The sequence below is a fragment of the Sorex araneus genome, chromosome 1, assembly GCF_027595985.1.
Source record: "Sorex araneus isolate mSorAra2 chromosome 1, mSorAra2.pri, whole genome shotgun sequence".
In the NCBI taxonomy this organism is placed as follows: Eukaryota; Metazoa; Chordata; class Mammalia; order Eulipotyphla; family Soricidae; genus Sorex; species Sorex araneus.
The window spans coordinates 177,444,484-177,468,605 of record NC_073302.1 but is presented as its reverse complement, the minus strand read 5'-3'; the positions used below and the strand labels follow the sequence as shown (position 1 = coordinate 177,468,605).

At 43.7% G+C, this 24,122-nt stretch overlaps 1 protein-coding gene across 1 annotated transcript in view; it reads left to right on the top strand.

Annotated features, from left to right (window-relative positions):
• Positions 1–24,122, top strand: part of MAN2A1 (mannosidase alpha class 2A member 1) — a 197,661-nt gene that overhangs the window by 144,496 nt on the left and 29,043 nt on the right. The window contains exons 17-19 of the mRNA XM_055144979.1: positions 14,160–14,293; positions 18,833–18,974; positions 22,098–22,231. Of these exons, the coding sequence (XP_055000954.1) occupies positions 14,160–14,293; positions 18,833–18,974; positions 22,098–22,231 (410 nt within the window). The remainder of the gene's footprint in view (positions 1–14,159; positions 14,294–18,832; positions 18,975–22,097; positions 22,232–24,122) is intronic.

Below are 24,122 nucleotides of genomic sequence, written 5' to 3'. Positions count from 1 at the left end.
CATGACCGCTGGCCCTCCTGGGTCCGGCTGCCTGTGTGCCTCCCCCGCTGTGAGGCGTGAGGCGAGGCTGCTGGTTCGGAAAGAGCGGGCGGAGTGCCTCTCAGACCGCAGAGCAAATCCCAGGGACCAGGTCAATTAAACGGCATTGTTTTGCTGTTTGTTAAAATTCCTGGTATCGAGAAACTTTCTCATGTCACTGCATAGATAAAAATGTAATCTGTTTTCATGATTGATAGGTTGTTTTCAGGGGGTTCTATAAGGTATGAAAAATAAAACTTAAGCGAATTTTGTGTTCTCAGTGTGACTATTCAGTTATTTGCAGTCACTTTGCTACCTACAAGAGAATACATAGTTCAGAAATAACATTCTTATGGAGTTTTCCAACCTTCTATAATAACTCATGAGTAGTATTTTTATCAACCCCTTTCTACTCTCACATAAGACATTACTTAACATTAATGAGAGTTCTAAGATTACATTTTCAGCTATAGACAGATTTTGCTTTATGGATAGAAAATAGGTTTATTATGTGTATATGCTCATATGTGCTTTTACATTTGCTTAAAACCTCCATTTATTAATGGAAAAAGCTATCTATTGGGTATGGCGTTATGGCCACTTGGGCACAGAGGTGTGCCCTCACATTTGGCTGTGTGCTGCCCTTCATCATTTCTGCTTCGGGGAAAGACGGTCTCCGAGAAAATGCTGAAGCCGCTCAGAGAAATTCCTCATCTCGGTTAAGTCTGTCTGCTCCTGGCTTTTGTTTTCTTGCATCTATCCCCATCATTGTGGCGTCTGAGTCTTCTTGCGTTGTCCAGGAGATCTGGCCTTCAGTGCAGAGGATGCTTCTGACAGGGAGATGGTCTCCTGCTGTGTACGCTTCAGTGGGCAGTTTGGAGACTTATACTCCAGTTTGCCTCTTTTTCAGACAAACACACATCAGAACTAAGTGCTTGTGTCTCTTCCTCTCCTCCCACTCACCTATCCCTGCAGTGGGCATGGGTGTGGAAGGGCTCAGGCACAGGCAGTGGAATGACTGACCCCAGGCCACCAAGATGGCAGTGCCAGGGCTCTGATTAACCAGTTAAGAAAAACGCTGTTGTGAACAGAGCACTTCTTAGTATTGGCATTAAAAAAAGGATCCTACTAGGGTAAATATGCAGACCTTACGCTTGCCTCTGGGTATCTCTGTGGGTAGAATAACCCAAGCTGAAACCATCTTTTCTTGATACTAGATATTAATAGTTTGAAAGCAGAAAACTCCAGAGGTAAGAACTGACACATAGAGACCCCAGGTATCAGGTGCAGTTAAGAGTGTTCCTCCAATGCCGCTTTTTTGTCCTCTAGATTGAACCTGAAACCAGGTTTGTAACTTCTCAAAGCATCTTATCAGTCTTTCTTTTTGTTCTTCCGAGCTTAGAGCACTTTTTTTTTTCCAACTTGAAAGTAGCTGGCGGGCGTTGGAGGCATTAGCTCAGCTAACGACTTTCCCTGTGTTTGTGTTTCAAGTTCCTCTCTAACCTCTCTCTTAGAAGGAAAACGAGTGTGGTTGTGAAGAGAGCGCCTTTCGCAGAGGCCTGTGTGAAGGACTTTGGTCTGTTCTTCCTGTCACACATCCCTGCGTTTGGCTCAGGTTGGGATTAAATCACTCACTGGGACCCCGGGACGGAGAGGTGAGGCCTTCGGGTGCTGGGGGGTCTCCCGGTGCCTTCCTGAGACTCAGCAGCACAGGGTGTGTGCTGGGACACTCACTCCGAAGCTCACCTGTTTCTTCAGCTGTGGCCTCATGTGAAGCAGACTCTGGGCAACCGATCAGTGTGTGCAGACAGAATGTGGGGGCTCATAGTAGTGCGAAGAGAATGCCGCCTTCCAGACTTTCATAGGCTGACTTAAAAAAAAAAATCTCTCAAGGGCTAGAGAGACAAGGCGTTTGCCTTGCACAGTTGACCCTGGTTTGATCCCCAGCACCTAGGCCCCTCTGAGCACTGCCAGTGTCCCCGCAAAACAAAAGTAAAGCAAAAATGTTTCTTTAACAAAAATACTGTTAGAAATGTAGCTCACTGGTAGAACTCAATTCTCACATATATGAAACCCTGGTTTTGAGCCCTGGTACAGCAAAAAATATATATTATATATATGTATATATGTACATATCATATATGTATGTATTTATATTATATTATATATGTATATGTATATATGGACTGGAGTGATACCACAGTGGGTTGGGCCTTGCACGCGGCCAACCCAGATTCAATTGCTCTATCCCTGTCGGAGAGGCCAGCAAGCTACCGAGAGTATCCCGCCCGCATGGCAGAGCCTGGCAAGCTCCCCATGGCGTATTCGATATGCCAAAAACAGTAACAAGTCTCACAATGGAGACGTTACATATCCGCTTGAGCAAATCAATGAGCAATGGGATGACAGTGCTACAGTGCTACTTTCTATACACTACGTCCACTCTGTTTTTGGGGGGTGGGCACATCCAGCGGTGCTCAGGGCTGACTCCTGGCTCTGTACGTGGGGATCATGGGGATCACTCCTGATGGGCCTGGGGATCGGCCATGGGATGTGCCCAGTGGACAGGGCCTGCATGCCCGGTGCAGGGCGGGAGCCCTACCTCCTGGCCTATTGCCGGCCAGTAGTTCTCCCTTAAAGCTGACCAGGTACAGGCATTATTTTTATGAGTGCTAGTGCATAGAGTTTTGTTGTTAGTAGCAAATTTGTGAGTGAGAAACAAATGGGGACTTGGGGGCAGACTGATAAGGTTCAAAGCACAATGGTATTAGATTAGTAAACCAGCTCATTATATAAAAGATATTTCCGACCAACAGGCATAAAGACACAGAAATAAATTGGTATCATGGATTTTCTATCTTTATTGTTTTCTTTAAACAGTTTTGTGCCAGTTTATTTGAAACAGTCTACATGAAAAGCTAAACTGATAAGAGATCTGACAAAATATCCTTAAATTCCTCTATCCTTATTTTAAATTTTTTTGACTTTTTTCTCCCTAAAATTAAATGAGTAGAAAACAAAGTCAGGAACTAGAATGAGGCAGCACTTCTAGAATTTTATAAACTTTATTGATTTTTGAAGCAGAATGATTTGGGAAATCTGGGTTTAACCTGACTTTGAATTTTGTTCTTATTTTGGTATTTAGCTCTAGTTTCTCTCGGTTAATCCCTCTGGATTTAGAAATGGTAAGCAAAGTTTAATGTCTCTTGACATCATTTACACTATTATATATAGGCTCTTCTTTTTACAGATGTTCAGGTACTATAATCAATAGATTTCCAGAAATACTATGTTAGGGAAAATCTTGTGTTCTACTTGCTTTAAGAGAGCAAAAAAAATCAATGGTTTCTGGTATTTCTAATGAAACTATTCTATTAATCCCCTGCCTTATACTAGGTAAAATAAAAAAAATCTACTGCACCAAGATTAATGTAATGCCCCTTTGAAAGTATTATATAGAGAAGTATAATATAAAGCTGATTTCTCAAAGATTATTTTGTTTATAGAAAATATTTTTCTGCAGGATTAATTAAGATGAGGGTTAATTTTACTTATAGTGTAAATCATATTTCATTACATTGAAGCATTAGTCATTACCAAATAGGCCACATTGCCTTTTTTTTTAGTTAATCTTGGATTAAAAGATAAAATATAGGAGAAGCAGAAATCACTGCATTCCCTTGTGTTACATTGGATATTCTGCCATCACAAAAAAGAACATACCTTGTAGTGACAAAATGATCAGTACGTTACATTTGCTAGCTGTCACTTCATTTGTCTTCAGAGCTATAATTATTAGAATTCAGTGCCCTGGTTTTCAGACGTAATGAGCTCTGTTGAAGAATGAGGCTGCTGTGGGTCACCAATGTGTTGTGTCACTTGTCTCCAGCACAGGGTCAAGCTTTAGATCCACTAGTGCCTCCTCTCAAGGCCCCATCTGGTCCCCTGGGACTGTGTGCTCTTGATTGCACAGGTGTTTTGGGGTGAGTAATGTGTGTGCAGACCACATTTCAACCCCTAGGAGAAATATCTGAAATGCAATACTTTTGCCTATTTCCCACCAACATATTATAAAAGTATTGGTATTGTATGTGATAGATTTTACTAAAAGAAAGCAAGTTAGCCTGGAGGTGAAACTGTAATGAACTGCCATCACAAAGTGTGGAAGAAAAGACTTTTCCTTTGGCTGAAATGACAAAATCATTTTCTTGCTTGGCCATATTTAGCAATCAAAGTGAGTTTGTTTAGTTTTTCTTTATTTCCCTGGTAGTCTCAATTGATTTGGATCATGACCCTTGACTTTCAGGGTGTCAAGATTAGCTTTGACTAATGAAATACATAACTAGATTGGAATCAGATCTAAATCTCTAAGCAAACTAGACTGACCTTCAATTCTTAGGGACTCAGTTTCTTACAGTATAGAAAAAAAAGAAATGCTGGAATTAAGTATCAGAGATCCTTCATAAAACTTAGTATCATATGAAGTGTGTATTCTCTCCAGATCCATTTTCTCACCTGTGTTTGTGGCTCTACACTGTTTGCTTTTACACTGTTCCTGCCCCAGGTGACCTGATCCTTGCCGCCCAGATCCTTTGTGTACACAGGGCTCCCTCTTCTCATACTAGATTCCCAGTCCTGGCCCTTTTTTGCCTTTTCATTTACTGAGCTAAGTTCTGTTCCTCGAGTTAGTGTCTCAGAGGAAGTAGCTCACTCGCCTCTCAGATAAGAATTCAGTGGGCTCTTGACTGTGATTAATGTTGCTCAGAGTGGTCTAAGAAAATACCCTTCCCACCTCCCCAAAAAAGTGTGTCTTATGCTTGACTGCTGCTTCTGAATTTTCTTCTAAGGTGCTTGAATCTTGAACTTCTATACCTGGAGTCTTCCAACTTGTAAACAAAGTCTCACTAAGGTTGTTTTTAATTCCGTAAAGATTCATGAGGATATTAAAATGGTTTGTAATCAATCCCTTATTTTTCCCCAGGACTAAACTTCATATTTAGTTTGATTTAAGAGTAAAAGGCATTAAGTAAGTTATGACTAGGCAGACTTAAGTAATTAAAACATTTTTGGAATACCATAATAAGCAATTGACTGCTAAAGGTTTTTTTCCCCTGCTAATTGGAATTTTTTAAAAATTGAAATAAGTAGTTATGTATCGAATCTGATTATTCCTTTCAGGCACGAAACACAAAGTTATTTTAGGGGACTATAAGCACTTTCTTGTTATACAAATTCAGAACTAAGAGGTTTGACAGCAGCTGCTGTATTGAAGCCACAGCTTCTAGAAGGGAAACATCCACCAAACATACGTGAAGGGCAGAGGGATCAGGAAGATGGGAACCACTCTTGGTCGCAAAGCCGCCGCTGCATTCGTCCCAGCCTCACCCCAGCACTGTGCTCAGCAGCTATTCGCCCCTGTGCATGTTCTCACCTCTTTGACCTTGGTCTCAACACCCTGAACACAGGGCTGGAAGGAGTACTGTAGGATTGAGTGCATGCACGTTGGGTCTTCCTGGCACGGTTTCTGACCAGATGAGTTAGGCAGTAAGTGTCACAGAAGCAAAGAATCCTTGAGGACAGGAGGACATTTGGTAAAGGAACTGAACTTTTGAGATGCAAAGTCTTGGAGAAATGTCACTTGATTGAGCTGGAAAGACTAAAATGGGATCACAAGCATGAAGTCGGCTTGGCTAAATCCTCCTCTCTGGAGCGGTAACATTTGAAGAATCCTGTGTCTGTTATATTTCTAAGCTGCGTCTAACTTTTCTTTATACAGCTAAACAATTAGGAAGGATTATTTTGAGCATATTATACATTTTGAAATAAGCACATGCAATGGGTAATAATTTGATAACAAATTAGGCAATTTTTGAAAGTCCAAACAGGCTCAACTCTAACAGCCAAGTTGAACTTAATTATTTTCCTCACTGAACTCTCCAGTTCCCCCCAGAATTTTATCTTAATGTCATATCATAGGCTTGAGGGCTTGTTGTTAGTCTTTTATTCTTTCATTATATATAAACAAACAGTGGTAGATACAGATTGTGTGTGTGTGTGTGTGTGTGTGTGTGTGTGTGTGTGTGTGTGTGTGTGTGTGTGTGTGTAAGTTTAAGTTTGGATTTTCTGTTATTCTCCAAGTAAAGGTGTGTGTTGAGGCGGTGATGAGTGGAGTGGATGTAGGATGGGATATGGTGGGGCCTGGGGCACTCTCTGGCTGTGAGGAGAAGTCAGGATATGAGAAGATATTTACACTGGCCTAAGTATTGCCCAAATTATAATGGCTAAATTTTTTTTTAAAACACTGCTTGCCAGGGGGCTGGGAGCCATTGGTGGAGGGATGCTGCCACTGAGCTGGGAGCGGTTGGATTGTTGTGTGCCTAAAGCCAGTGATTTAACACTATTGTAATTATAAGACCTAAATAAAATTTGAGGAACAGATGCTAAAAATGAAATGTGTCAACCTAAGATTCCAAGTGCTAAATATCTTCTGGATTGAGTGATAAATACTGATTGTTGCCATGCAGTAATATCAAAATAATCTCAATATACTGATCAAAACAATTTCATTATATTACCATTTTGATTATTTTAGTAATTTGTTTTGTTTGCAGGCCACACCCATTGAGGCCTGGGCTGCTCTTGGTTCTGCACTCAGGAATCACTCCTGACAGTACACTGAGGCCCAGATAGGGTGCCTGGGATCCAGCCTGGGTTGGACACGCGCCTGCGGATGCCCAGCCCACCGTGGACGGTCTCTCCGGCCCTGCTCATCTTAGTGACGTCTAGTGGGAACAGGTCCCTTAGTGAGCTAGACCCTTTGTATCTTTAATGTTTGTCTCTCTGCATGAATATTATTCCTAGAATGAGATAGCCTTCAACATGGCTTTTATTCTTTTTGTTTTTATAAATGTAAGGCAAATGAATGTTAACGTAAAAAATGTAGGTGGCTCATTCAGTTCCACAGACTCCATCTTCTCCCAGAAAAAGCATGCTGGAAAGGAGCATATTCTGGAGAATGTGTACTAAGTTCCTGCTACCTAGTGATCAGCTTATTAGGAGCAGGGCCCCCAGATAGGTAGTTCTGTCAGTGGGGAAGATGGGCGTGAGATGGACTAGGATATTATTCTTGCGTTCTTCTTCCCCTGTCCTGGCCCCCCTGCCTGAGTCAGTGGAGAACATGACAGGAAAGCTTCTGGCTTGGGGCCAGTTTTATTCACCTCCCAGGCAAGGGCTTTAGTTATACTTTATCTGATTTGGAATTTGTTGTTTTGTTTTGTTTTGTTTGGGGTCCACACCCAGCGGTATTATGTTTTATTCCTGGCAGGGCTGGGTGGACCATATGTGGTGCCGGGGAATGAACTGGGTCTGGCACTTACCGGGCAGAAGCCCGGCCTGCTGTGCCATCTCTGCTGCTGCTGGTTCTGAAGTGTTTGGGCGCGTGTGTTTTGTTGCTTTGTTTTTCGGGAGCCACACCCTGTGGTGCTCAGGGCTTCCTCCTGGCTCTGTCTCAGAGACAGTCCTGGCAGGGCTGGAGTTACTCCTGGGTTAGTCCCTTGCAGGGCGAGCTCTCTGCCCACTGTACTCTCTCTCTGGCCCCTGAGTGGGAAGTCACAGATAAGATATTCCCTCTCTGACTGCTTCCCAAAGTCCTGTTGTTTCTTCAGATTTGTGCTGGTAGGAAAATATAAAGGCAGTTTCCTATTTCAGTGATGTTTTCTACTTAAGTCATTTTCCTCACAACTGGTGTGATTGTTCCTTTTCTCCTGTTACCTCTGGGTGCTCTGCGGGGAGGGGCGGTGCTGGGACTGAGTCCCTGAGCCCTGCCACACATGAGCTGCTGTGCTCTCGTTTGAGCCAGATCGCGGGCCTCTTCACTGGTTTTATTTCTAACAAAAATCGCAGCTGATGTGATCAGACGCTGTTCCCTTCCTGCTAGGCAAGTTTAGTCATGTCTGTGTCTCTGAAACATGAACCACCAAGTGTGTCATGGAGTTATCAGTGAACAGTAGTTCATTAGATCTTTAGAAGGAGAACAAAATGGTGCATCTTGGTGTTTCTCAGATTTGGGCCTTGAAGGCTATTTGCTGAACTGTGTATTCATGAAACCAGATGTAGAAATTGTCACTGGCAGGAAGATAATCAGTGTGAGTATCACAGGCCTAGAGTCAGCTCACACATTGGTCAGGGACTCACACGCTTCCCCTCATGCACCCTTCTTACTGACCCTGGAACACAGCTACATAAGATGGTGCATGTACCATTCACTCATATAAAAGTTATAAATTTATTTTAAAACAAATATTTAGTAGCTCCCCACATTTCATTTTGCAATCCATGTGGGATCCCAACCCACAGTTTAAGAAATGAGGCCTTAGATGACAGCTTAGACCTTCACTGTCACTGTCACTCTCATCCCATTGTTCATCGATTTGCTCAAGCGGGCACCAGTAACATCTCTATTATGAGACTTGTTACTTTTTTTGGCATATTGAATATGCCCAGGTAGCTTGCCAGGCTCTGCCGTGCGGGGGGTGGGGGGGGAGATACTCTCGTTAGCTTGCTGGTCTCCGAGAGGGATGAGGGAATCAGACCTGGGTCGGCTGTGTGCAAGGCAAATGCCCTGCCTGCTGTACTATCGCTTAGACCTTAGAAAGGAAAAATTAAAAGTCATCCTGGAGAGAAAGATCATCCAGGTGTGTGGATTATTTTTATGCTTGAAATGTTCTTGTACGAGTATAGTATTCACAAAATAAAGTTGTAGGAATATTTGCTTTTCAGGCACATAATTTCCAAGTTGACCTAAGCATTGTGTTTGTTAATAAATGTGTTCACTTCCAGTTAAATAAATTCACAAAAACAGTATCACAAAAGCGGGACTAGGGAAGGTACTTTGAAGTTTTGGCAATGTACATGTAAAACTAGATAGTCCTGGAGTGGAGGAAAGAGCGTCAGAACCAGAAGTGCTGGGTCAGCAGCTGTTCTCTGCCGGGAAGTGATGGCTCTGCCTCCCACCGCCATCTGTCCAGAGATGCAGTCAAGATTTATGGGACTTGATATTCATGACAAATGTTGGTCACACTTGTTTGAGGACTTAACCATGTCTCTCGGGATTTGTCCTGCTGCGCTGCATCTGCCCAGGTGGGTGGACGGCAGGGGCTGTCGTTCCTTCCCGCTCTGTTGAGTTGTCCGCTCAGCTCCTATGGCAGTGGATGTGAGCTGGGCTGCATTGGGTCTCCTGCCGTGTTCCTCCACGCTGGGGCCTCCTGGGGCTGCGTGCAGTGTCTGATCTAACAGCTATACACTTCGTATTGCAGGTGGGTTTTGGGGTGCTCTGAAAAGGGGAAGCAGTTTGAACTGTCTTCTGTAAATGAGGGCTGGCTTAGATTTCATCCCCGTCCGCTGCTGGGGGGGTAATCTGTCCTGCAGAGGGAATGACCGGGACACTGGCCTTCTCTGAATTCTCAGACATGCCCTTTTGCTTTCCTGGTGCTAAGCAACATGAAGAAGGTGAGAGCTTGTCCCTTCTGCCCCTGTCTGTCTGTGGAGGCTATCAGGAAAGCGGCACCGAGACCCTCCCAGGCTGTGGAACTGCGCCCACCAGCCCAGATTCCAGCCCTGGCCTTCCCCAGCTGAGGCTGGCTGATTCCCAGCCTTCTTGGAAGCAAACATTCCTGCTTAGATGCTTGAAATTATGTGTACGTATGCAAATAATACATAGTACATATCTAGACATTTGTATATATTTGTATACCACCATTTTTATATATGCAGATATTTATATACATCTTTTATATTTATGCTGGCACGCTTACATATTTATATGTGCATGCATATTTCTGTATTTGCATATATACAGCTATGTGTGTATACTCTTGACAGCTATTTCCCATATTATAGACAGTGGAATCCTTATGGAACCCATGCCTGGCTCCTAGACACTGTTCATGAGAATATGTGCAAATACCTGAGTGTATGCACATGCGCACACACACACTCGTAGAAATAGAGTATTTTGTGTGTACCTGTTTTTTGTGTATGGCACAGTTTGGCATCTCTGTGGTGGACTTTCCCCCTGTACTCTTTACCGGCTCCTTTGCATTTGGTGGCAGCTTCCCCTGCGGGGGCTCCAGACTTTATTCTTTGTGTCTCCCGGACCCTCCTCATTCAGAATAAGCTCTGGGCTATCTCCCTGCTCAGGGCCCCTGCAAGCCTCATCCAGCCTGGCTCCCTGTAGCTTAGTTCTCTCCAAGGCGGTTCTGCCCTCGAGACAGGATGGTGAAGACTTTTGGTGCTGTTCGCCCCGGGATCACTCTCGGTGGCTCAGGACCAGGGGTGGATATGAGTCGCCTCAGGGCAGTGCGATGCGTGCTGTGTGTGTGTGTGGTCCTTGGCCCTTGGAGCTCCCACCTTCACTCCCCAGCAGTGCTATGCTCTGAGCATAAAGGCTGAGCCACAGTCCTCACCTCTTGAGAAGTTTCTCTTTCTTCAGCATGCATGCTTGCTAAGAGGGAGCATTTATCCTTCCTCTTCTGATGTGTGTCCCAGTTTGCTGCCCCCCAGCAGACCTCTGGGGTAACATCCTCATGGACCCCGAGCACTGCCAGGTAGAGCCCTAGTGGCTCCCAAAGAACAGAAGAAAGGACCCCTAATTTTTTTTTAAAAAAAAGAGAGAATGCAGGGCTGGAGAGAGGATACAGTGGCAGGGTGCATGCCTTTATGCCGGCGACCCAGCCTCCTTCTCTGAGCCCACCAAGAGGGATCCCCAAGTACAGGCTAGGAGTCAGCCCTGAGCACCTCCAGGTGTGGGTCCCGAACAAAAACAAGCCCCCAAGTCACCGCAGAGAGTGTGGAGGCGCTGGCAGGAGGGCACGCCTAGCCCTGGCGGAATCCTCCATTCCCAGCCTGCCTCTAGTGCTGTGTGGGGGCGGTGAGTCCTCCCCAGCCTGTGCTCCAGGGGAGAGGAGGACACTCTCGCTGCTCAGATTGGGGGATGATCCCTGTGTCATGCACCCCATGCCATTGACTGCTCTTATAAAGCCAGTGCTGGTGCCTTCCCAGAGGCAGGAAGCCAGAACCTCTAAGAGCACTGCCATCCTTGCCCAGGTGGAACTGCTTTGGCAGAAGTAGCTTTGCAGCCACACCTGTCTCGCCCCATCAGCGCACGGCCCCGAGACCGCAGCTCCTGCATGAATGCCACGCTAGGGACTCCACGCTTCAATTTCTGCACAAGGGGCTTTAAAAAATGACAAGTTATCTTTGGGAACTCGGGGACTTCTTGAACACCATGTGGAGTTTAATTTGTTTTATCAAATAAGTTTATTAAGCTTGATCTTACTCTAAAAGTCTCTCCTGGCACAAAATTTAAGGACTGGCTAATTGTGAATAAACAGGTTTATTTTAAAGGGTCTGTAAGCGTTGTTGCCTCAGTCAGATCTGAGCATGATTCTGAGATTGACAGGAAATTTTCTCAGTCGAAGTAGTTTATTGTTGCAGAGTTAATGTGGATTCAACCTTTACTTCTTGATGAGTATATTCTTTGTGGATGTTTCTAGAGGTGCGTGATTTAAGTCAGTGATGTTCTTGCTTGGTAAGACCATTTTGTTCTGTGTGTGGGGTTGATCCCTGAGATAAGTACCCACTGCAAAGAGAGTGGACATGGACAAGGCTGGACACGCTGCCTTGCCACCAGCAGGCGGGGGTTGCTCGCCCCCACTCTTCCCACTCAAGTCCCAGCACTGCCATCCCCGTGGTATATCTTACTTGGTTTGAGGGTGTATTCTGCTTACTTTCCATTGATTATGACACAGTTTTTACTCCTAGAATGTGCTTTCCTGCTGGCGTCCAGTTCTCTTGCTCTACATTTCTCTTGCCGTGGGCATTTGCTCTTTCCCTGTTGTATTTTGTCATATCCTACATTAAAAAAGATCATTCTGTGTCTGTCCCTCTCCCTCTGACCGACCTCACTCAGCATGAGACTCTCAGGGTCCATCACAGGGCAGCAAAGTGCATGACTTCATCTTTCCTGATGGCTGAGTAGTTTTCCTTTGTGTACATGTAGCAGTTTCTTTATTCAGTCACCTGTTCTCGGACCCTGAGGTGTGGGCATGAAATCTGTCAGTAGAGCTGTCACTTGCAGTGCCTAAACTTTTAAAAGTGCCAGTGTAGAGGCAGGTTTGTCGCCGAGGAAAGTGCACCCCGGTGAAGGGATAGTGTTTGATATAGGAACAGTATGTGCCTGAAACCCAAGCATGAATAACTTGGTAATTGATAGTGACTGATTTTTTTTTTTTAATGGAAGAGTAGGAGAGATGGCTTTCCTTTTGTTAACCAAGGATTATAGTTGCGTATTTAATTGGCAGAGGTTCGTGGTTCAGACTGTTAGTAGGGAGTCTGAGCCACTGTCGGGACTGTAAAATAAATTTACGAGAGAAAGCCCCCACGCTCTCCAGGCTTATGGGGGTGCTACTTTCATATATGACAGCTTTTCTGAACATGGTAAGTCACCAAACTTAGTGCCGGTGATACTTGTTGCAAGTGACCAGGGCCTGAACATTGTTCCCCCCTCTTCCTTCCCTTGAGTGCCACACTTGGCTGTGCTGTGTTGGGGGGGGGGGGCTCACACCTGCCGTCAGCCTCACATCTACACCAATGACTTTTACTGCCTCTGAGCCGCAGCTCTTATTCCCCGCATCTATGTTCTTTCACACAGAGCCCACAGATTCGAATTTCCCGTCTTTACTTTCTAAAAGGTTTGGAATCTTTTCGGCTTCCAGAAAAAGCCATCCTTGTCCCTCTTACCCAGCTCTAGTTTTATTTACACAGCCCTTTGTCTGAAGCAGAGGCTCTCAAACTTACTTGGTTGACTGTAACCTTTTTATTTGGTTTTATTTTGGGCGGGGGTCGCAGTTGGCGCTGTGCCAAGCTCTCTTCCGGCTCTCCTCTGAGGGGTCACCCCTGGTAGGTTTCAGGAATGATACGGGGTGCCGGGTGCCGGGGCCAGGTCAGGTGTGCAAGGCAGATGTTTTACTGCTGTACCATTTCCCCGGCCCAGAAGAGAACTTGCTCATCATTCTCCTGGTGGGGAATTGGATCGGTCTTGTTCTTTTTGCTGCTTCCCTAATTGTATTCTATCTTGTAAAATCCACTTCTATCTCTTAGGCTTACTCCATCATCTTTCATAAACTTCTCTCTCCATCTCTGAGAAACACCCAGAATATTACCAGGACCTGAACATAGATAGAGTTAGGGTAGAGTGCCAGAAATCTGTAAAGCACCTAAAGCATATCCAAAGGACAGAAAACAGTAAATGAGCTGAATGTGTCTTCAGCTTTTTCAAGCTGTTTTTTGCTTTACATAGCAAAGGGCAAAATAAGCAAATCCTTAAGGGGTCCTAAGAGATACCAAATTCAATTAAAAATGATTTAGGTTGTTGGGCGTTCTCCAGATAGTTACCACAAATATTTATTAATATCAGTTTCAGTCATCAATTATCTCCTTGGATCTCCTGAGCCCTTTCCTAGATAGAGATTATGGGCAATAATGCCGCCTACTAAACAGAAAATAGAATTGTTTTGTTTAGTCTTTTCCATTTTGGGAACACACCGGCTGTGCTCAGGGATCACCCCTGGTGGTGCTCTGGGGACCATATACTGCTGGTGATTGAATCTGGGTTGGCCTCTGCAAAGCAAGTACCTTACCCAGTGTACTGTCTTTAGAGCACCAAGATGAAATTTTTAACTCTTAGAATATCCAGTGTAAAGAAAGAATGTTGAAGATTATGGCTAGAGTGGCTTGCTGGGGAGTGACAGTGGAAAGAGAGGTGACTGGTTTTTCTCTCCTCTTGATTATTCCTTGCACCCCAGAACTTACTAGAGATTCATCTGCATGTTCCTTTTCACCAACATTTATCTCACCCAATCTCTTCTTCCTTCTGTTGATTTATATGTGCCCCTGAAAAAAATGATTCCTACCATTTGATAAGTAATTTTAAATAGGTAGCTTGTGGTACAATTTAACTCATGAGATTTGAGTTAAATGATACTAAGAAAAATATTTGTAACTTTTGAAAAGGTACTATGTAATGTATTTAAGAAAAGTAACATAATTTCTTTTTACTAATGTGTCATTTTAAAAAAATTTAGGGATAGAAGGACAGTCTGTGGAAGTCTCCAATACTGTGGATATTCGAAAAAAATCTAACTATGAAATTGCCATGAAAATTTCTTCTCGAATAAATAGTCAAAACAGATTTTACACTGACCTAAATGGATACCAGGTAATTCTTCTTTAAAATGTCTATGCTGTGGTTATATTAGTGTTTAATTGTTATGTATGGTGATGGTCCAATTTATTTTGGGCCCTTTGAAAACTATGCTTAAGGTTGCAAGTTGCTTCTAAAATAAAGTTAAATTTTAATAGGTAGTTGTAGATTCTGTGTTAAATCAGATTTCCAAAGTTAGATCAAATAGTTGGAAGACTGTTTTGTAAAAGATCTATAAAGTGTAAACTTTGGAGGTATGAACACAACAAAATATTTGTTTTTCCAAAGGAAGATTTGGTGGCATTTTTCATGTTAAACGGTTTTATGCCAAAAAGTATACAAAATTATGTAATAGAGGGGCCAGAGCAAATATTACAGCGGGTAGGGCATTTGTCTTCCACGTGTCTGACCCAGGTTGGATCCCCGGCATCCCATATAGTCCCCTGAGCACTGCCAGGAGTAACTCCTGAGTGAAGAGCCAGGAGTAACCCCTGAGCATCATAAGGTATAAGCCAAAAGGCAGAAACAGAAAGCAGATAACCATTGTATAATAGAATCATGATCAAGGTTTAATAATGGATTATATCTTTTTTCCTCATAATAAACTCATGCACATTGAACCTGTTCCATAAATCTTTTCAAATGTATAATAGTTTCTAGACTCACATTTCAAGAACCTCTCCCCTGCTTTCATTAGTAAATGTATATACCTTTTTACATGCTTAGATATGTAGATAAGACATACATATGCACACATATATGTTTAAAATTTACCAAGTTAAAGATCTAACGTTTCTCATCAATTTATGAATCAGTTGCATTCTGTATAGCAAGTAGAAAGGCCTGGAAGGCCCTCAAGCCGGGGTTCCTCAATGCCAGCACCTCGCAGAAGTCGGCCTTCTTGGAGCAACAGACAAAGCACACTCCAGTGGCACCAGTGGCCTGTGGCCTCCCAGCTGCCCTGGAGTCAGTGGTTCTGCCCACGTGGAGGAGCACTGGCTGGTTTGCATAAAGTGGGCATTTTGGGGGGCAGAGAAAGCACAGGACAAGGCCACTCAGGAGGAGGAGACAAGGCTCTTTCAGGGGGAGGCAGTGCAGAGGAACCTCTGCAGATGGCCTCCCAAGTGCTGCTCTGGGAACACCCTTCTGGTTGCCTTAGGCCCCCCTCACTCCCACACTCCTCTCAGGCCTGGCGTCAGGGCTGGGTAGAGTGTGGCCTGGACAGGCCTGTTCATGAGATGTCCAGGTGCCTGGCATTGCCTAGACATACATGGACTTACTTTTCCCCTGCCCCCCTAAATATTAATTTAGAAATATGGATATGTATGTATTTACCCAAACTTTCACCAGTTTGAAGTCATAAAAAGAAAATTGACTCATAATTTTTTCAACTGTCCTCTAATTTCATAAACATTCTTTTGACTTGTTACCTAATTTTTATATTCAGACTATATATGTGTGACAACATGTCTTTGAAATAATATATTAAGATATTAGCATGTTTTTAAGACATTCATATCTTGGAAATTTCTAGTGATGAAAAGAAATAATTTCAGCACGAATGCTTTAGTTCTTTTCAACTGGGATGAGTGGAAGGAATTGTGATAATTTCCTGGAAAAGTTAAATTTAAACCTTTTTCAAAGCAGAAAATTTGCAGCATGCATTTTGAATTAACATGTTAACTCTACTACAGCTGTTTGGTTTTTAAATGAAGCCCCATTTTATGGTGATTCATTTTCCTTATATACAAAAGAAACGCTTTCTTAAAATTGACAGAAGCAATTATTCCCATGTGTGGGTGTATACGTGAATGAAAAAAAGTCTTAATAAAAGTTAATAAAGATGTGAATTTTCTTTTCAAGGACTGAGCATTTGAATAAATAAGAAAATATTATTTTAAAATGTATAACCTAAATATTTCTGCTTTTTAAAATGGGCCATTATTTTGAGCTTTGAAAAGAGTGGGACTTAGGCAAAACCGGAAATCTAGTCCCACAGAAGGGAGCGGGTGTGGGTGATTGAGACAGCTGTGACCGTTTTAAATGTCACTTTGAAATAGAATATGAACAACTCGCCATGGACCCTCAGCCCAGTCGAGAACCCCAGCCTATACATGCCTAGCAGATGGCACTCTGGGGAGAGCGCTGCCAGCCCTCACGTTCCTCAGAGCACGCCTATGGCCACAAAGTTCATGGCCCCCGAAGCAGGGGTAGATCCAGGCCTTCGTGCTGCTGCTTTGTGGCCTTGCTGAGGGGCAGTCATGAGCGTCTCTGCCAGTGTGCCCTGTGCCACCTCTGTGTTTGACTGTACACCCACCCCAATCACACATGCACAGGCAACGCCTGGTCAGTACCCAGAGACAAATAGTCTTTACCAGTGAGAGCCAGGAAGTTTCCAAGTGGAATGTATGCTTTGAGTCTTGGACTTAAGTGCTTCACCCCCCGCCCAGTTCTGCTTTTGGGGTGGGGTGTCAGCCATGACACTGCCTGTCCTACCCCCTGACTCAGGCCAATCCATACACAGGTCCCTCCCTTAGTCATTTTGGTCGGAGAATAAGAGTTCTGACATCTTGCAACTGTTTTTGTTGTTGTTTTTGTTGTTTTTGGGTTTTTTTGGGTCACACCTGGTGATATACAGGGGTTATTCCTGGCTCTGCACTCAGGAATTTTTCCTGGTGGTGCTCAGGGGACCATTTGGAATGCTGGGAATCGAACCCAGGTCGACCGCATCGTGTAAGGCGAATGCCCTACCCGCTGTGATATCACTCCAGCCCCTTCTTACAACTGTTTGTCTCTTGACAGCTAGAGGATTTGGATATTTATTGTTTTCCTTATGTACGCATATGAGTTACAGAGAGTGTACAGAGAGAGTACAGCAGATGAGATGTTTACCTTGCAAAAGATCGATCCTGGTTTGATCTTCAACACCACATGTGCTCCCCCAAGCACCACCATGAGTGATCCCTGAGCACAGAGCCAGAAGTAGATCCTGAGCACAGACAATTGTAGCCCCCAAACAAAAGGGGGGGTTTGTATTCATTAAAGTGGGAGTATCAGGATTGGAAAGGAGAATGGAGAATTCTTCCAACTATCTTCTGTATTCTAACCATTTTATAGATCTTTCTTCACCAGGTTCCTAACTTCCTAGAACTGTCATATAAACTACCACCAAAAAATGAGTAGCTGAAAGCAGACATTTATTCCTTCCAGTGCTAGATGCTAGAAATCCGAACCAAGGTGTGGACTAAGGCCCCATTCTCTCCAGCGGAAGTACGCTTTCTTGCCTCTTCCATGTCTCAGGAAGTTGGGGAGATCCTCTCCAGTCTGTCTTGTAGACTTGTCACTCGAGCCTGCTTCTGTCGCCATGTGGTGACCCCATGTCGGTGTACCCCCATATTTTTCCTCTGCCTCTGGGTTAGAGCCCACCCTCACTCACTGTCGGTCGGGCCAGTCTCCAGAGGCCTATCTCAGATTGCATTTGCTGCTAAGTTTGGGGGCTGGAGGGAAGCTTCTGTGCCATCAGGCCAGTAAGCTGGAGCAGATTCTGCACAGTAATTATGAACGTTAGAGATTTCATTTGTGAAAATGCCCAATAGTGTGCCTGTGTTAATGGGTGTTCAAGATAGGAAGTATGTTATTTGAATTTTATCCCTGTCTTCTTGAGTTCCATGTCTGACTTTCATGAGTTTGAAAAGGCTTTTGGCTTTTATATGATAAAGTAAGATTCCTTTTTTCAAAAAAAATTGATTTTTGGGTCATACCCAGCGATGCTCAGGGCTTACTTATAGCAATGCACAGGAGACCGGCTGGGATGCTGGGAATTGAACCTGAGTCAGCCCCATGCAAGGCCAGTGCCCTACCCGTTTTACCATCACTCCAGCCCTGTAAGATTCTTAGCAGGGTGCTGATGTCTCTTGGTGAGTGAATATTCTCTCTCACTGAGACTAGTGTTGTGCACTGCACGTCTCTCTCCAGAAATAAAAGGAGAGGTATGCAGATTCCCAAGCAAGAAAATTCAGAAACCTTCTATATTGAAACTAGACAGAATAAGCATTGAATAGATAGAAATATAAATATGCATTTGATTACTATAATGTTAGAGGATTTGGCGGGGATATTTTTAGTATTTATTAAAACTGATTTAAGAATTATAAGAGATAGTTTTTGAAAGGGGATATAGAGAGCTATTATACTTAGGATTCATTACAAAAGCAGTATGTTAGATTTAGATGAGAAATGAATACTTAATACCTTTATAATTTGTTTTATGCAAATATTGAAGGGCTAGAAGACTTGTGAAACATTTTTATTCTGAATTTAAATGGGAATGCCTATATTAAAAAGCTGGACAGGTTCTACCTTCCTCACTAAAAATTATTTTCTAAGATTCTTGTGATTATTGTTCAGATTGTTTTGAAGAATTTCAATTTTTAAGTGCCATCCTTGAACAAGTTGTAGTGGGTGGGAGAGAAAGTCATCTGGGGTCAGTACCAACTTTTTAAAGTCCATATGTAAATGTTGCTGGTTCTTTTCAAAGAAAATTATTTGTTACAGATCCAGCCTAGAATGACAATGAGCAAGTTGCCTCTTCAAGCCAATGTGTATCCGATGACCACAATGGCCTATATCCAGGACGCCGAGCATCGCCTGACCCTGCACTCGGCCCAGTCTCTCGGTGTCTCCAGTTTGACGAGTGGTGTGTATTGTGTAGGCTTTCTGCTGCTGAGTGTTCCCAAGCATATACCTTTTCTCTTTATTCTGTCTGTCAGCTCTCATGTCATCAGCATTCTTTTTCAGAATTAATTTGGGTTTTTGTGAGAACAACATGAAGTCCTGTTTAGTCTTTAGCTGAAGAACTGAGGATGTGCAAGTCTTAGCACAGTTGTTTTGAGGAGCTGTCTCTGTCATTACATAGACGGGCATGGTCACTGGTATTCTTAAGATTAAGAGAAGTTACCCAAGTTTGCAGAGGTGGAAGCTGACAGCTCAGACCTACACGCTTCCCTAAATCACTGTCTTTCCCAGGCAGCCTCACCTGATGAAAGAAAGGAGATAGACATGATTCAGAACGGGAAAGAACGACCAGCGTGACCTAAGGATTTCTGAGGAGAAAGTGGGTGGCAGACACTGTTCAATTTCTGTTAACACTTTATGCTGGGAAGCTCTTTTCCTTTCTGATACACATGCTTTATCATCATTTGCGTGTCACTAATTTACCTCCTTTCCTTACGTTGGTTAGGTTGTGCCTTAAGCACACGCACACCACACTTAGAATCATAAAAAGAGCACATTGCTACTAAGCTTTCTTCATGGCCTTCGTGAGTTCATGCCATAAAGACCTAAGCAGCGCTGTAAGGGTAAGGATGGCCGCATTCGGGCCAGCAGGGCTGTGGAACTGAGCGCTGGAAAGCCTGCACCTGTGTCCGTGGATCTCTGCTCCTGTGCCAGTTCAGTGACTGGTCATAGGGCCCAGAGCTGCCAGCCCTGAGTAGTTTTGTTTGTTTGTTTGTTTGTTTGTTTGTTTGTTTGTTTTGCCCGGGTGGGGTAGGGGTGCTCCCAGGTTTGTCTCAAGAGGCTCCAGGCCCCCCGGTGAGCCTCAGCCAGTCACCCAGCAGATTGGTGCAAGAACCCAGGGACGAGATGATGATATTCAAGCCCGCAGTGCCCTGTCTACTCCAGCAGTGCTGGGGGCATCCAGGGCTGCACGTGGCAATGCTCAGGGGGACCCTGTGGCTCTGGGAATTGAACCCAGGTCGACACCAGTCAGTTACCCTAATTGCTGGACTGTTCCTGGCCTCAAAGTTTCCAGTCTTTAAAGAAGATTCCAGAAGTCTTTTGGCTTTTATATGATAAAGTAAGATTCCTTTTTTCAAAAAAATTGATTTTTGGGTCATACCCAGCGATGCTCAGGGCTTACTTATAGCAGTGCACGGGAGACAAAATTTTAAAAAATTCCAGATTTTTTTAAAATTTGCCAACACAGACTGAACAATAAAATTGTTTAGTCTTAAGCCCTGGTGTTTGAATGCCATTGAAATAATTTTTAAAAACAAAAACACCTTATGGCAGGTAAAATGCTTGAACCACCCATTTGTACATGCTGCCTTAAACTCAAAAATGGGTTTATATTTGGACTCTTGATAGATAGGGGGTTAGATATTAGGGCTGAAGCACTCATGATCCCAACCACATTCCTCCCAGCCCTGGTAAAACTCAGCTGGGGAAGAGGATCCTGTTGTGCGGCCATGACCAGGTGCCCTGGCATTTGGATGCTGTAGACCCCTTGATGCCCTGGTGTTTGAATGCCGTAGACCCCCAAGTGCTCTGGTATTTGAGTACTGTAGACCCCCAGGTGCCCTGGTGTTTGAATGCCATAGACCCCCAGGTGCTCCGGGGTGCCCTGGTGTTTGGATGCTATAGACCCCTGGTGCCCTGTTGTTTGGATGCTATAGACCCCAGTGTCCTGGTGTTTGAATTCTGTAGACCCCTGGTGCCCTGGTGTTTGAGTTCCGTAGACCCCTGATGCCCTGGTGTTTGAATGCCGAAGACCCCCCAGGTGCCCTTGTATTTGAATGCCGTAGACCCCTGATGCCCTGGTGTTTGAGTTCCATAGACCCCTGGTGCCCTGGTGTTTGAAAGCTGTAGACCCCTGACACTCTGGTGTTTGAATGCCGACAGAACATAAAGGCAGTTTGAGCATAGTCGGGTATTATTGACTGGCATATACTGTATGGTGTAACACTTGGAAATACGGAGAAGAGTTAGAAATTGCCAAGGGATTATGGTATGATTTACATACCAAGTGATCAGAATCTAAATAATATCCCCCCCAGCGACAATTCCATGGTGCAAGGGGTGAGTTATAGACCTTTGTCTTCTAAAATTAGAGTTAGTAACAATGAAAGTTCTAATAGTCCCTGGTAATTTTATGACTAAGACTAAACCCAGGAGGAAAGAAATAGTTTGACTGTCAGCATAATAATTATTACAATTATCATATATGTTTTGTTATGGCTATTGATCATCAACATAATTATGAATATGAAATGGTGAGTAAAAAAATGCATGGATGAATATACATATGTTTGAAGTATGTTTTCAACTGTGTTTAGTGTAATCGTAAATATAAAGGTACGGTTTTTTAAAATAAATTTATTTAGTTTGTGATCTCTTACCCTAACCTCCAGCTTACCGTTCGGACTAGATCTATGCAATTATTGCATAGCAGAAAGGAACCAGATATGTCTTTGACCTAAAGGCAAAGAGCATTGCTGATCCCACTAACTTAACATCCAGCAGGGAAGGCAGCCTTGGGTGCGGGGCCCCACTCCCAGACGTCTTAGCAAAGATTCTGTATTTAATTTCAGACCTCTCTAGATCACACCCATCTGAATTTGTCTTTTGATTCCATGCATGTGGTATATTTCCCAATGAGCCTTATAAACATTTTGAAATTCCAGTGCTGCCTCTGGAAACTTGGAAGAGTTGATGTACTATTTTGATTAAATTCTTGTTTAAGCTCCACCGTAATTCTCATCTATCCTATTACATTTCAAAATTACTTAACTGACCTTACTAGAGATTAATAAGAAGAGCAGAAAGGGAGTCTTCTATTTTGTATGTTTCAAGAATTTCTGAATTCATTGGGCTGTTTTTAGGTGTTATGAATGCAAAACCCACACTGTTGTGTGTGTAGATCGGTGGCTGGGGCGCAAAGCTCCCTCCTCGCGTGGAAGAGAGACTTCAGTAGGGCTTGTAGGAAGGGACCTCACAGGGTGTTTGTACTAAATAACTGGCCAGTTTGGTTTTTGTTTGTTAGGTCAGATTGAAGTTATCATGGATCGAAGACTGATGCAGGATGATAACCGTGGCCTTGAACAAGGGGTCCTTGATAACAAGATCACAGAAAGTTTATTTCGAATTCTGCTCGAAAAAAGAACCGCTGTGAATATGGTATGAAAAGATTGATGATTTGGATATTCTGATACTGATCTTTGCCTTTAAGAATTTTAAATCTGAATCATAATGCTTAAGTAATACGTAGTCATTGATTTGATTGGGTATACCATTTACCATGGGCTAGAGCAATAGCACAGCAGGTAGGGTGTGATTCAGGTTCAATTCCTCCATCCCTCTCGGAGAGCCTGACAAACTACTGAGAGTATCCTGCCCACACAGCAGAGCCTGGCAGGCTCTATTCGATGTGCCAAAAACAGTAACAAGTTTCACGATGGAGAGTACTGGTGCCCACCCGAGCAAATCGATGAACAGTGGGACGACAATGCTACAGTTTCAATCAAACAGTGTTCCAACACCCAGTGTAATTTTCACCAGTGTAATTTTCCAGCACCAGTGTTCCCAACTTCCCTCTCAACCCTTCAAGCCACCCCAGCCTGCCTTTGTGGCAGACGCCTCTCTTCTCTCTCTTTCTCATTTTAGGCATTATGGTTTGTGATATGGATGCTGGAAGTTTATCATGTACATCCCTTTACCACATGCAGACCATTTTATGTTTGCTAATTACATAGATATAAGATAATCTTAAGGCAGTAGTTGTGGTGAAATTTCCCAAAAATATTTTGAGAGAAATGAGAGCTAAAGAATTTAGCTTAATACGAGTTAAGAGACAAAGTGAATTTATAAATTAAATGAAGCAAATTTAGGAGATTAGATTTGATCAGTAACCTTTGAAAATAGACTGTCTGTCTTGTTCAGTTTTCATTCCTCAAGTCAGAATTCATCATTCCGCAGCAAGTAGCCTGGCAGAAGCCCAGCTGCACTCGCTTGAACACGACCTACCCCTACCCTGCCCAGAACCCTTTCTCTGACTCCTTCCTTCTTCCTGGCCGTTTCAAGTCTTCATCTCCTGAGAGAGCCAAGCATGTTCTTAGTCTTTCCTGTTTTAGAAACCGGTCACTGCTCCCCTTCTCTTTCCCTTCTGTGTCAGCAGAGACCTTTGCCTTCCTTCCATCTGAACAGTCCATCTCTGGATTCTAGAACTTCACTGCCTCATGCCATGTGGTGCTTGGGGTCAAACCCTGATCCAGGTCAGCATTATGCCCCCTGACAGCTGCATCCTGCCCTGCCCGGGTCTGGGGTCAAACCCTGATCTGGGTCAGCATGCCCCCTGATGTCTGTTCCTGCCCTGCACAGTATATGGGTACAGCTGTATAACATCATCATCATCGTCTCCCTCATTGGCCCTCTCTGGGGACTCTCTATGACACCAACTGAGCTTCTCCCTGCCCCCTGCTCCCAGAGCCAGTATTTCCCTACGGTCCTTTGTGTTCATTTTCATCTGTTAAATGTTCAGTTAAACACTACCCCTTTTCATTCCGTAAAGTGAAGCACAAATGAAGGTGCCGCTCAGTGGGCTCTCCTGTGAAGAGCCACCACCCCCGCCCTTTCTTACCGAGATGGTTTCATGTGGCCAGTGTTACCAGATCCAGGGGACGTTTCCATGGCCGTCTCACTCCACTCTTCAGCAGTGTTTCACCTGGAGAGTTGTCATGTCTTAAAAACACTGCCGTGGTTTTGGGATGCAGTGCGGAGACATTGGGAAATAAGCCAACATGGTTTATTTTATTTTTTTGTTTTATTATTATTTTTATTTTCAGAAGCTGTTCACAATAACAGATTACATTCAATATTTCAACTAGTCCCACCACCATCACACCTTCCCCCCATTATTATTTTGAATTTCCCACCACCACTCAAACCTGCCAAACAGGTAGATGCTATTTGTATTGCCAGCTATGAATAGCATAGGATGTCACGCAGTGGCAAGAGCTGCTGCGCATCCTAGAAATCTAAAATTTTAGATATTCAGGGTCTGGAGAAATCT